A 14,859-nucleotide genomic window follows, 5' to 3' on the forward strand; every position below is an offset into this window, starting at 1 on the left:
GCCTTCTAAAAGTTCCTGTTGTTTGGCTCAGCAGTTCTATTTCTAGGAATTGAATCTTAGAAAAGAATCAGAAATTTGGTCAAGATTTCTGATGGAGATGGTCATTTCAACTCGTTACAAGATGGCAAAATTGGAAATAGCTTAAACTTCAGAAAACACAATGGTTTAGGGGTGCCTGGGTGGTGTTCAGCTCTTGATTTCAGCTCAGATCATGATCTCACGGTTCATGAGATCAAGCCCAGCATTGAGCTCTGCACTGACAGCGTGGAGCCTGCCTGGGCTTCTCTCTCACTCCCTCTCTCTCTGCTCCTCCCCCATTGTGCTAGTGTGTGTGTGCACACACATGCTCGCTCTCAAAATACATAAACATTAAAAAAAAAAAAAGAAAATAGAATGGTTTAAAGTAATAGCCGTATGATAGTACAGACTCACTAAGCAATGTTTTCAAAGCCCACTGAAAATGAAGATATGATAATGTGATATAATTGCAATTTTACTTAAATAACAACTATATACCCAACTGTAGAATATGTAATAGAAATGCATCGATGTTAAATTTCCTGACTGTGTGATCATTGTACTGCAGCTACGTAAGAGAATGTTCTTGTTCTTAGGAAAAATAGGTGACTTATTTAGGGGACGGAAGATCACAACAACTACAACTTATTCTCAAAAAATATGTATAATTTGTGATATATATACGCATATATATATACACACACATATGCGCAATGGAATGGTAAAGTAAAGGTAGCAAAATGTTAACAATTGGTAAAGGTGCATAAATGGCAAATGTAAACTGTGTTGTTTTCAACTTTTTTTGTAAATTCGAAATTACTTAAAACAGGTTAAAATATAGAGACATACATATGTACATATATACATACAGTACATACATATGTATAAACATACATATCCATGCTGTACGTTATATCCCCAGAGACTTATGAGATCTATGTTGAGATATTACATGTATATGTTGGGGTATTTTATATATAAATATACACATATGTATATATACACACACACACATATATGGGGAAAAGGCTGAAAGGAAATAAATGCATTTAAATCTAATAATAATGGCATGGTTTTACCATTATGCTTATTTTCTTTTTTGCACGAATTTTCTACAAGTGTGTACTATGCCTGTAATTAGGGGGAAAGGTGATTTTAATAAGCTAGCACCCATCTATTTCCTGCTCCGAAGCCCAGGAGACAGTGCTGGGGCTGCAGCGGTGGGCGGGCCGGAGGCCGGGACTGCCCCCCAACTCCCTAGCCCTACTCCCACCCTCCCCCACAGCGCTGGCTGCTCACCCCCGGGGGAGTAGTGGTAGAGCTCTGTGTAGGGCTCGATGTGCACCGAGGAGCCGAAGGGGATCTGTGGCACGCGGCCCTCCAGCTCCGTGGTGATGGTCAGGTGTCCGTGCTCGTCGATGCCGCTGAACCGCTGCTTGATGACCAGCTTGCCTGGGTGCCCCACGAAAGTCACCTCGGCTTGGCGGGTGAACTCGCCTCCTGGAATGCAAGGGCAGTCTGTCACCTTGCCATCTGGGAAGCCCCCTCCTGTCAGCCCTAGGCTCACAGTGCTGCGCGGGAAGGAGGCCAGAACCTCCTCTACAGGTGCTTTAGTCTGATTGCTAGAAACGGAGCTGGCGACACGGAGGACAGAGCGGGGATGTCCATGCGGCCCAACTGAGTGCTGCGCATTGGAGAGACACTCCTTCCCAGCCCCACCCCTGCATCTGAGATGGGCTGGCTCAGGAATGGTGCTGCAGAACAGAGGACCAGCAGTGCTAGGTACCGACTGGGTAAACCAGCACATGTCCCCTAACCCCGCTGAGCCTCCATTTCTTGGTGATAAAGGAGTGATCCATTCTGCCTTGTGGACACCAGAAGAGGTAAAGGATGTTAAAAACTGCTTTGCCAAGGGCGCCTGGGTGGCTCGGGCGATCAAGCGTCCAACTCTGGATTTCGGCTCAGGTCACGATCTCACGACTTGAGGGATCGAGCCGCACCTCCAGCCGCACCTAGGGCTCCACGCTGACAGCACAGAGCCTGTTTGGGATTCTTGTCCTCCCTCTCTCCCTCCCCCATTCTCTCTTTCTCTCTCTCTTTCTCTCTCTCTCTCTCTCTCTCTCTCTCTCACACACACACACACTCTCTCTCTCTCTCTCTCTCTCTCTCTCTAAATAAACAAACATTTAAAAAAATTTTTTTAAAAAGTGCTTTGCCAAACGTCAAGCGTTCCCAGATGCCAGTTACAATGATGATTATCGTAACAGCTAAATGGTGGTCAGGAAGGGGGAGTGGCTTAGGGCAAACCCTGGCCACTACCGGAAACCACCTGAGGAGCACTTATTACAGGTGTTGGCTCAGGAAACCTCCTTGGTCTGTGCAGGGCAGTAGCCCCAGACAGGCAACAAAAATACCTGCCCCCTCTTCCGGCTTCTTCCCTTTTCCACATTTGCACACTCCCATTACAGCAGGGGTGCTGGCAAACAATGACCCCAGGGCTAACTCTGGCAGGCAGCCCTTGGGCCAAGAACACTCCTTACATTTTTAAATGTCTTTTTTTAAAAAAAGTCAAAAGAACGATGGGACGCCTGAGTGGCTCAGTTGGTTAAGCGTCCAATGTAGGCTCAGGTCATGATCTTCCAGTTCGTGAGTTCGAGCCCCTCATCGGGCTCTGTGCCGACAGCTCAGAGCCTGGAGTCTGCCTCAAATTCTATGTCTCCCTCGCTCTCTGCCCCTCCCCCACCCATATCAGTCTCTCTCTCTCAAAAATAAATAAGCATTAAAAAAAAATTCAAAATATCACCATTTTAATTAACCCCCCATATAAAGCAACACCAGCATGAAACGCTGTGCAGGGAAGGAGTAGCGTCTGTGGGTCTGACTGCAAAGCTCAACTCTGTCTGCCAAGGAAAGAGCATGTCTGCATGAGAACATGAACGAGGTTATAACACTCAGGATATATATGCCTGAGGAGCAGAGAGAAGAAATATTAGGCCAAACATTAGATATCTTATGGGTAGGTCCACCCTTTTCCAAATATATATCCTCTCCTTTCTGAAAATGGCCACATTTCAGCATGTATTTACGCTCCATCACTTTTGGAGGGTTACCCTTGTAAAGCCCAGAGACCCTGCTTTTGGGGTGTTTCCACAACAAAGCCACAGCTGAGGCTCCAGCGAGGGGAGGCAGTGGTGGAGAAAACGGAGGCAGCGGCTAGGTACCTGTGACCCAGAACAACAGGCTTCAGGTCCCGGAAGTGGCCGGAGAAGAAGAACAGAGTCTCCTGCACCCAAGCTGTTCCAGAAAAGGGCCTCTAGCACGCACAGGGCTGCTGGCCTCAGCAGAGACCACGACTACTCTACAGAAACCTTCCTCCCAACCATATGCCCCTGTGTCCAATAAAGACTGAACTTTCCCTGGCACAGCCTCTAAGAAGCTTCAAGGAAAGTCAGGTTTTCTAAGACGCAGGAGGATTATGTTTATCGGGCTTAATTTACCAGCTAGAAATGACAGGTTCCTTTTCTCCAAGCAGATACTGAAGAAACGTCAACTATCAGTTCAGATTGGTTGGGAATCTGGAGGCAGGCTTGATAACCAGAATGAGGGAAACTGTGAGCCCCACACTTTGGGGTGTGAGGATGTATAAAATGACATCACTTGCTCTGCTGGAGACTTCGAAATCCCGCCCCACATGAAATCACTCCCTGATCACAATGCAATTCTAGATAGCTTTAGTTAGTACACAGTAATGAAAAAATTGATGCTTTTGCCTCAAAATCTTATTTCTGGAGCCACAAAATGTTCATCAGTAAGTTTCTGCAGACAGGAAGTTCCCTTTGCATTCACCCCCCAGCCCTCCCCCAGGGCCCCAGGCACCATCGTGCAGTCCACTAATTTCAACGTCTGAGATGAATTACCTGTGATGCTGAATCCATTCTTGAACCCATCTTGTTCCACCGCAAACATCCATCCAATGATGCCTCCAACAGGGGCCAGAGGAAGCAGAGAATAGCCGACGGTCTCGGGAATGGTGCTGATGGCTGTGTACGAGCGCCCGTGGTTCATCACCACATAAGAGTGGAGGTCGGTGTTCTCGAAGACAATGGGCACCGGGCTGTTCCCCACCAAAATCCTTCCTTTCACCTTGCCGTTAACTCGCTGCGGGGAACCTGAGCAAGAAACAAAGAAGCCAGCCTTTTAACAAAGAGTAACATGCCTGATAGGACCTGTACCTATAAAGCAAGTTAGATATTCCAACATCTTGGGGCGCCTGGGTGGCTCAGTCAGTTGAGCGTCTGACTCTTGATTTCGGCTCAGGTCATGATCTCACAGTTTGTGAGTTCGAGCCCCGTGTCAGGCTCTGTGCTGACAGCACGGGTCCTGCTTGGGATTCTCTCCCTCCATCTCTCTCTCTCTGTTCCTCGGCTTGCTTTCTCTCTCTCTTCCAATCTCAAAATAAATAAACATTTTAAAAAGAAAGAATTAAATTCTATCAGTTATTGACGGCACATATCTTGTTTCTCTTCCTAGAGTACTAGGGACAGGACTTTCCTACCCAGCTCCTTCATTGGTCTCTGCAGAGTTTTCTGCACATATTTAAGTTCTTAATGAAGTCTGTTGAGTCACACTAGACAGAGGGGCTTGTACCTGACCGTCATCGCCCATGTTCAGAAGACCTTTCGCTATGTTCGGGATGCCCAAAGGTCACTGACAAGCCAAAGCATACACACACAATAACTACGCACACAAATTGTGTCACTGCACTGGGGAATGCTATTAAGTTGGGACGACTAATATGAAAAAAATGCATCCCCTAAACAATTACAGAAACAGGCAGGAAAGCCAAGTTAAGGAAACCAAACAAATTTTTTCCACCAAACCTTGAGCCAGAAAAATGTTTCCAAAGTAGCAAGAATCCAATAAATATTTAAACCACAGAACTATTATGGGGCGTGTATAGAATATCAAAATATGTAGCTGAACAGTTTGTTATATCTGAGCTTGCAAAACAAGCACAAACTGCTCAGCATTTCCAGCTCCGATATTTGGCATAGAAAGAGCTAAGGAGGCTGCTCTTTAAGAAAAAGTTTTCAGTGTCGATTCTAGAAGCTTGTCTCAGGGTGAGGGAAGTATAAAAGCCAAGCCTAAAACAAAGAAGCGAAGGCACACCATACCTGGGGGGTGGGGGTGGGATTTACATTTACAGAAGTTCAAAACATCCCCCTAAATTAACATGAAAAGTACACGTAATTTTCTTTCATTGCTTCAGATAGTATTTAACAAAACTCACTTTATCTCATTGTGACCCAGAAGAAAAAGAAATGTTTTTAGCAAATTAACTGATTTTACCACAGCTATGGCTGGGGATGCGAAAAACAGAAACCATTTCTGCAACTGAGTTTTATTTAGTCAAATTTGCAAAGCAGTTGGGGTTCCCGGTGAAACACAAGGAAAATGGCCGGTGACAAGTGAGGTGACTTGGTGTCTGAAGGGGACAAATGTTCAGTATGGTAGGGTTTTTGCTGGTTTTAATTTTATGGCCCTAACCTCCTGGACGCCTCACTGTCTGACCCTCTAGACCTTCACCGAGAAGATTCTTCTCACCTGAGAACATCAAGACTGGCTGGTCCTGTTGGGTGCAGAGCTCAGAGCTGATGTCCGCCCACAGCTGAATCCATTTTGGAGTCAGCCGCCCCCATGGGTCTGGAGCCCGGAATTAATTGGTGTGCCCCTTATGCTCTGCCATCATCGTGCTGTGATTTTAGAGGCATGGGGGAAGGACAACCCAAGGGGAAGGGTGACTGGACTAGACTTTTCCCCACTACAAACTCTGGTCTACAGCCGCCCACGTTGGCCCAGTTGGGGCTTAACAACCATTAGGCCAGTCAGGTCTTCGAGCAGCACCACACGGGAGGTTGGAAAGAAAGTGAGGGAAACGAGAGGCATTAACGATGCCAGGTCCAGGCCGCATTCTTTCAAAACTTCAGCCTTTGTCCAACACTAGGGGCCGTTGTGAAGATGGGCTCATTTCAAAGATGGAGGAAAAAACAGCGCAGGAAAGAAAGAGACCTCACCGTGCTAGAAAAACGGGCATTCCCCGAGAAATACCCTTTAGGAGAGGATGACAAAGAATGGGAACGAGATCTTAAATATGACTGCCCTACTAAAAAGACTACCCACCTTTAGAGATCTGGGTAAAAGCCAACCTTTCAAAACAAGCACCAAAACAGAAACTCCACTCCCTCCTTCCTCCCGCACAAATCGGAACACACAAAAGCCGAGTACCTTCTGCGACACACTGTCGGCCGTTCCCAGTGTAGCCAGCAACGCAGCTGCAGCAGAAGCCCGTGGCGAAGTCCCTGCATTCCGCGTGCACAGAGCACTGGTGTCTGTTGTTGGCACACGTCTGGCGGGAATCCGTGTTGTAGCTGAATACTGTTTAGGGAAAACACGGCACACCGGTTAGCGTGTGCATGGCGGTGGACCAGGCTGGGTTAATGACACTGTGCGCCCCCAAGCCCTTCCCGTCTGCTGGGGGGATTCCAGGACAGTGCTCACACCTGTAGCTTCTTACGTAGTATGGTGGCTGTAGTATGCAAACCACCAAGGCAAATGGGTCTAAACGGGGCTTGAGACATCGCAAGGGTGAATTGTTATAAAATGCTATAATCCTACGTACTGGGTCATGCAATCAATATTATCACTGTATCGATATTAGGCTACTACCACCAAATACAATCTTAATATGGGATCCAGGTAATGTAGCCACATGGGCTTGACATTTTAGGGCAGATCGTACATTTTTTTTTAAATTTTTATTTATATTTGAGGGAGAGACAAGAGCATGAGTGGGGAGAGGCAGAGAGAAACTGAGACAGAATCCGAAGCAGGCTCCAGGTTCTGAGCTGTCAGCACAGAGCCCAATGCGGGGCTCGAACCCATGAGCTGTGAGATCATGACCTGAGCTGAAGTCCAACGCTTAACCAACTGAGCCACTCAGATGCCCCTGAGACCGTAAATTTTTTTAAGTTTATTTATTCATTTTCGAGAGAGACAGAGGGTGAGTGGGAGAGAGAGAGAGAGACAGAGAGAGAGAGAGAGAATCCCAAGCAAGTCCTGCACTGTCAGTTAGGAGCCTGATGTGGGGCTTGAACTCACAACACTCGAGATGATGACCTGATCTGAAACCAAGAGTCAGATGATGAACCGACTGAGCCACTCAGGTGCCCCTAAATTTTTTTTTTTTTTACTGTTATTTATTGTGGTAAAAGAAAATTACACATATAGACCTATCTCATAAAATGTGTCATTTTAATGACCTAAAATATTTTAAAACTTTGTTGCCTCTTTCTTCTCCCCAGGGGAAAACTCAGAAGCCCTTATACTCAAAAGCTGATTCGAAGTAATTCTTTAGTCATCCTTGGTCTAAAGGCCTTTGACCCAAGAAACAAAAAGAATTTCTATTTCCAATTCCTACTTCCCAGGTTCATTTTATTAGAACTATGAACTAGCTCATTAAATTTAATAATCCAGAGCAAATTAATTTGCGATGAACTTCAAAAGCACAAGAGGGATGGACTTTCAGAGGGGATAATGATCCAATTTATAAGTGACTGTTACGAGGGAAGATTAAAGTTTAACCTCAGGTGGATTTGATTAGTCTACACCCTCCGAAGGGAATTTCCAGTGTGTATAAGGGTGGCGTTTGGAGCTGGGAACCTTCGGGCCCTGAGCTGAACACACAAGACGTGACTAATTACTTCAGCTCTAGCTGTGGGCCCAACTCCCAGTGGGTCCCTTATGGCCTGTGTATCTGTGGGTGACTTTTCAAAGAACACCGGGAATGTACTGCTGGCTACAGGAGACTGACCTTTCTAATAAAAACAGTGGGATTGGAGGGACAGGAAACATCTGTTCTAGACACATTTGGGGTTCAAGTCTAGGCTTTTACCAGTACCAAGCAATAAACCACCATAAGTTGTTGGTGCTAGGTATGATGAAAGCTTCACAAATGTTATGTCAGAGACACCTAGACAGGGAAAAGCAGAATAAGATTCCAGACTAAACGCCTACAAGTAAATACACCCCACATGTCTGGGGGGATCAGTCTGGAACAAGTTCTACGAGTAAACACACCCTACATGTCTCGGGGAAATCAGTCTGGAACCAGCTGTAAGCACAGAGTGCCATATGCTAGCTGTTAGCATCACCCCAAGAAATCCAGGGCGCAGCGTGTATAGGGGAGCCCTGAGACACGAGCCCATGTCCTCATCATGCCAGTAAGGGGTAATTTCCCCATTTCTGTGCCTAAAAGGTAAGTACTCTTCCCCTGCCGACCAGATCTTGTCCATGCTTTGGGATATTCGAAAAGAACAAACACGTAAAAGGACTTGGATGAAACAAACCAGAAGGAGAAATAAAACAGAGTGAATCATGTGCAACGGAGTAGATTTTCCTGGGGACCTTAAAACTTCGTAGTAGAAGCAGGAAAGAGTCGCAGTAAACAACATTTAAAGGCTTGGACCATCTCATTTATATGAATGTTAATGGATTATGCGTCAGCCTGAAGAGCGAAACATAATAAATACAGTTTAATTTGAACATCTTTTATATGACAAATCAAAGCACGCTGGAGCCCAAATGGTTTTCCCTCAGAATGCAGCAAAAATCTGATAGAATGTGGTTGACTAGAAGAGACTGTATTTTAAAACTATCTTTAAAAGAGGGCTCTGTTTGTGTTGCATTTTTAAATCTTCACACACCAACTCTGAAGCTGACAGGACCGGGGAGGAAAAATAATCAACCATTCTCCTTCCAAAACCAAGAGGAAATAAACGTCAAAGATAAACTGCGTAAATAGCCAAAGAAACTTCGAAAATGTTTTTTCAGGTGGGTGAATACATTTCTGATCCCAGAAGTCACCAATAAGAAAATCAGACTTGCAAAATAATTCCAAAGCACTTTTCTCTTTAAAACGACAGAAAGGAGTAAGAGGAAACTTGAAAGAGCACCCGCTCAGCAGTCCCCCGTAACCTCAGCCCTAATCCCAAAAGATGGCTTGGAGTCTTTGAAGCCATCAGGCCCATCCACCGAAGCTCTACGGCTGAGAACGGGGTCTGCCTCTACTTCCCCAGCTCACGTCCTCACAAACCACCATGTGAGACACACGACTGACATCCCCCCAGCAGGACTCCTGTCTGGAAGCCCAAGTGTCCAGGAACATACCAGCTGCAACCTCAAAGGCCTTACCCACTCCTGTTTCCTCAACTTCATCCACATCTATGACCTGTGGGTGCTGCTGGTGAAACCTCTCCCCCGGCAGCTGGAAAGATCTGGTCCTCTCCGTAGGAGGTCCAGGAGGTCCGGGGGGCCTCTCGGTGGGCAGGCGGCGGGGGGAGAGGACCCAGGGCACGCTGTGCATGCTGGGGTCTCCGCTTCTCGGAGCCTCATAGGGGAAGGATGTCGTGCCCACGTCCTCTAGGCCCAGATGTGTCACCGAGTCGTAATCTTCATCATCATATTCTGCTCCGTCGTCCAGTCCAAGGCTCACGTCGGAGGGCACTACCCCGCTGGCCGTGGCCGGGCTCCCGATCTCAAACACCCAGACGCCCTGCTGCCCGGAGTTACTGCTCCTAGAGGGGAAGGATGGGCTTCTTAAAAACAGGCCAGCAACCACAAACCGCCCCCACTAACCAAGCAGAAGGAGCCCTGGGGGTCTGGCATCAGCCTGAAACCTCTGGCTCTGCCACGGTGCTCCTAAAATCCTTGTAATCTCTGGAGTGATGAGATGGGCTTTTCTCTGCCAATGAACGAGTGGTGGCTGCAACCCTGGGGAGCTTCAGGATGGGGGCGGGACAGTAGAAAGACCAGGGCAGGGTTGGAAGGTTGGAACTTTCAGCCCCACGCCCTGACTTCCAGAGAGGGGAGGGGGTTGGAGACTGGGTTAATCATCAAGGCCGATGAGTTTATCCATCATGCTTATGTAAAAAAAAAAAACCCTAAACGATGAGGTTGGGAGAGCTTTTGCGTTGGTGGGTGGTGTGCCCAGGGATAGCATGGAGGGTTCAAGCCTCCTCTCCCTCCCACACCTTGCCCTATTCATTTCTTCTATCCGGGCTGTTCCCGACTTGTATCCTTTAAAATAAACTGGTGGGGCACCTGGGTGCCTCAGTCGGTTATGTGTCCAACTCGGTTTTGGCTCACGTCGTGATCTCAACGGTTTGTGAGTTCAAACCCTGCATTGGGCTCTGCTCTGACAGTGCGGAGCCTGCTTGGGATTCTCTCTCTCTCCCTCTCTCTCTCTCTCTCTCTCTCCCCCACCCCTCTCTCTGCCCCTACCACACTCTCACTCCCTCTCTCTCTTGAAATAAATAAACGTTAAAAAAGAACATAAAATGAACTGGTGATAGTAAGAAAAGTGCTTCTCTGAGTCTGAGCCATTCTAGCAAATTATCCAACCTGATTGGGGTGGGGGTGGGGGTGGGGTCAAAGAAACCCCCAATTTATAGAGCTGGTTGATCAGAAGTACAAGTGGCAACCTGGAAAATGTGGCTGGCATCTGCAGTGGGGCCGGTCTTGCGGGACTGAGCCCTTAACCAGTGGGGTCCGTGCTCACCCTGGGCTGTTAGTGTCAGAACTGAACTGAATTGTAGGACACCAAGTGGATGTCCAGAGAGTTAGAGTATTGCTTGGTATGGGGCTGGGGGGGGGGGCCGGGGGGGGGGCCGGGGGGGGGGAAATCCCACCTATTTGGTGTCAGAAGTGTTGTGAGTGAAAACAGTACAGACTTGGATGATCAGAAATCCCAAGCCTATCAGCCATGGAATCTTGGACAGCCTCAGTTTACCTTTTTATGTTCCAAAGGTACAGTGAGATGCAAATGAGATTCAGAATCTAAAGGCCTTTTATAATTAAAAAACACAGCAGAATAACCCTAATCTCTCCTCTCGGCACCATGTTTACTGTTCTTATGTGTCTGTGATCGGAAGTGCTCCTATCAGAAACTACGCAAAATGACCAGCTTCTGCAGCGGAAGGAGGGGACAGACGTTCCTCGGTGGGGAACACTGAGCAAGATGCTGGGGTGGGACGGGGGGATGAGGATCCAGAAAGCCCTGCAGAAATAAGATGTGTATTCAATCTGTCTGCCAGGGACTTCCAGGAAAGGCAAGGGTGTACAGGACCTTGCTAGCACCAGCTCATGAGAACCAGTTGTTAAATGTTAGCAATTTTGCAAGCCAGTTATTAAACACAGCCATTGTAAGTAATTAAATTACGTAAACTTATAATTAAATAAATTACATTAAAAAAACAAAGGCAACAAATACTTGAAACTCATCACGTTGATTTATTTTACGATCGCCTCCATGTTCTGGAAGTTATTGAAATCTATTGCATCTGCGTGCTGAGAATGGTTCTCTTCTGAGCCCCATGGTTGAGCAACACGAAACGGGTAGCCGGAAAGCGGCCAATAAAGGAGAATTTACACCATGGAAATAGGCAAGAAGTATAAACGAGGGCTTTCCTCACCCATATAAAGCCAGTTGCTAAGCAGGCCATTAAGTCAAGGGCAGGGGAGTTTTAGAGTCAATTTGACAATATGATGTTGAGGGAGGGTGTTCTTTCTTCATTTTTTAAAGCACACTGGGAGAGGAAAGATTTTAGTTTCAGAAAAAGTAGTCTGAGCTTTCCCCGCTTCCGCCAAATTCTACGAAATAGCCCAAGAGAGCACTATTTCTGTTGTGAGAATTTCTCCTCTAGTCCGTGTGGCAGGAGAAGGTTTTTCTCAGCCCTGGGTTCATAGCAGGAGATAGGGTTTGAATAGCTTTTATTTCTACCTTTATACTTGCAGAAGAGATGGTAGAAACAGTTTCAAATGAGCATGAGATCTAAAAAATAGGAAACCTGCTCATCCTAAGAGTGTATTACTTTTAGTTCATCAGGAAAAAAACACTACATAATATAAAAAACTACATACAAAGTTTAAATCTGTGGGAACACTTTTAGGAAATGTTCCATAGTGCCCATTATATCATATATCATCCTTAGTAAAATAATAAAATGATCATCTTAATAGTGAAATGATCACGAAGGGGATAATCGACTGAAGAACAAAGAAAGCGTACTTGGCCAAATTTCCAATTGATTCTCTGTCGTTGGCAAATATGTTATAAGCTCCATCGCTCTTCCATATAAATCCTTGTACACCTTGACTGAATGCAACCACAGCGGGAACTTGGGTCTCATCCTTCTTTGAAAATGTCGTGTCGAACTGCAGACCGTCTTCAGGATAAAGGAAAATGGCGTAGGAGCTGGAATCAGAGGAGGCCAGAACAGCCTGGAATGTGTTTCTCTGTGAAGATGAGTTGAGGTTGAGTTACTCCGATGGATCTTAAATTGTTCTATTTCCCAGACTACACAGAGAACATCCAGAGATGGCAATATCCTCACCTTATTCTAAAAGTATTTTTGTAGCAAAAACCAAGTATTCCAGGATGGCTCCACTTAAATATTTCTGAGCCTTTGTCAACATGAAATTTTCCAATTAATGAACGAATACTTTCTGCATGAAGGTTAGCCAAAAATTATAGAGATGGTACCTCCAGACCTAAATCTTATGTAACTTAGCAAATTCTTATCCATAGAATTTGTTTCCATTGCTATGAAACTTATTCAAACATCATGCTCAACAGCATTTAGCATACATCTGTTGAGCCCAAGCAACGCACAGTAAGAAGAATCGTGAGCTCTGGAAGAAAACAGATGTGGATCCAAATCCTTGCTTGACTCATCATGGGTTGTGTGACTTTGGGCCTGTTACTTCAATTCTCTAAGCCTGGATTTCTGAATCTGCCAGATGGAGAGAAAACCATCTACTTCGCAGAAACGATAGGAGATCTGTGTGAAATATGAAGGGCCAGGCACAGAGAGATATTCCTTAAATATTGGTTATCTTTCCTATAAATACATGGTCCCTGTGCTTGAAAATTTCTGGTCCAGATGGGAAGACTGACATGTGAAGAAAACATTGCAAAACTAGGGGACAGGGGTGCCTGGCTGGCTGAGTCAGTAGAGCATGTGACTCATGATCTTGGGGTTGGGAGTTCGAACCCCATGTTGGGTGTAGAGATTACTTAAAAATAAACTCTTAAAAAACAACGGGGGGCAGATTCTATAAGGGAGTTGTATCCAAGCGCTATTGCAGCCACAGAAAGAAGTGCCCGATGCTGGGAGGGAGGGAGCAGACAAGGCTGGGCAAGTTGGGAGGCTCAAGTACAAGTTCGACACCAGCCGTGGGAGTCGGGGGAGAGGCTGTCACAAGCAGAGAGGAAAGCAAGTGCAAGATATTGGAGGGGGGGGGGGGTGGGGAGCAGGATGATCGGAGAATTGCTAATAATTTGGTGGAAATTGTGCTGCAAAGGGTATGTGGAGAAGTAAGGGGAGATTAGGCCCAAGAGGCAGGCAAGGGCTCTGCACAAGGGGTTGGGCATTTATCACTCAAGTGACAGGGACAGACACTTCAGAAATGGCAGGTTTTAAGCGGTTTCCAAGGACGGCACTCACACAGATACAAAAAGCAAACTGTGTCACGCAGGCCCACGACAGACTTTCCCCAAGCGTGTGTTCTGTGGGATGTAACGGGTCTTATTCGGGAGGGGAAAAAAGAATCTGGCCAAAAGGTTTGGGGACTCCTAAATTTTTTTAAAACATTAAGCCAGTTTCGGGGCTCCCGGGTGGCTCAGTCAGTTAAGCACTTAACTCTTGGTTTCTGCTCAGGTCACAATCTCACGGTTGGTGAGAATGAGCCCCCATACTAGGCTCTGTGCTGACAGTGCAGAGCCTGCTTGGGATTCTCTCTCTGTCTCCCTCTCTCTCTCTCTCTCTCTGCCCCTCCCCTGCTTGCATGCTCGTATGCTCTCTCTCATTCAAAATAAACAAATAAACTTAAAAAGAAAATTACACGGTCTTCTTTATCGTAGGACTTTTCAGAGTGAGTCACCAGGAGAGAGAGAAAGTTTTGCATCTCCAAATTTATTTGCCCGGGGGGGCTTTTTTCTCAAGGACTCTCGTGCAGGACTGGGTGTTCTATGGTACACACTTTGGGAACCACCAACCTGGAACCTCCTGTGTTTAAAGGGAGTGGTTAGGGACCTTTCAAGGTTCTCTCTCCTCTGTAATACTGTAAACATTAAATAATGGCGGAGTGAAATTATTTTTCTAAGGAGAAACAGAGGCGTGTCCTGAACAGTGACTTCAGATCTAGAGACGGCTTCTCGACTCACTCAAGTATTTTCCCTCCTTCGAGGAAGACTGAAGTGTACAAAGCTAACCTGTGGAGTATTTGCACTTGTACCTGGGTGAGCGCTTACCTTGCCTTCCTGGGCGGGGTCCTTGCTGGGCCCTTGGTAAGGGGCCACGGATTCCCAAGTGACAACCACCGCGCTACTGGGCTGGAAAGAGATTTCTGGGAACCCTCTCTGGACACACTCCGCTGCCAGCCGAGTGACAGAGGGGGATAAGTCTTCCCGGTAATAAACCTTCCCAAAGCCATCTGTCGTGTCCAAGTCCGCCAGGAAAGGTGCAACTACTCCGAAGGTCGGTGGGAAGAGCCCAGGGGAGGATTCTTTGGCCGGGGGTTCACTCATGGCAATAATGCCATTTGTGGTGACCTGTACAAAACCAAGCATAGTTACGAGGCATGTGGGAAAAAAAACGTCTTCCTCAGGGACTCTGAACTGCCACTCACGGAACACTGCCACAGCCACCCCCCCATCCGTCAAATACAACGGAACTGGAGAAGGGCAGGGTCCCGAACTGTAAGACTCGGGACTGCCCTCCTCAG

The 14,859-nt window shown here is 46.6% G+C and overlaps 1 protein-coding gene across 1 annotated transcript in view; it reads right to left on the reverse strand.

Moving 5' to 3' along the window:
• NID1 (nidogen 1) overlaps positions 1–14,859 on the reverse strand; it is an 84,716-nt gene that overhangs the window by 41,477 nt on the left and 28,380 nt on the right. Inside the window, exons 2-7 of the mRNA XM_060642877.3 lie at positions 14,387–14,686; positions 12,143–12,369; positions 9,268–9,650; positions 6,304–6,453; positions 3,936–4,187; positions 1,318–1,518 (exon numbers count right to left, since the gene is read on the reverse strand). Coding sequence (XP_060498860.1) covers positions 1,318–1,518; positions 3,936–4,187; positions 6,304–6,453; positions 9,268–9,650; positions 12,143–12,369; positions 14,387–14,686 — 1,513 coding nt within the window. The remainder of the gene's footprint in view (positions 1–1,317; positions 1,519–3,935; positions 4,188–6,303; positions 6,454–9,267; positions 9,651–12,142; positions 12,370–14,386; positions 14,687–14,859) is intronic.

The sequence above is a fragment of the Panthera onca genome, chromosome D2 (assembly GCF_046562875.1).
Source record: "Panthera onca isolate mPanOnc1 chromosome D2, mPanOnc1 haplotype 2, whole genome shotgun sequence".
Lineage (NCBI taxonomy): Eukaryota > Metazoa > Chordata > Mammalia > Carnivora > Felidae > Panthera > Panthera onca.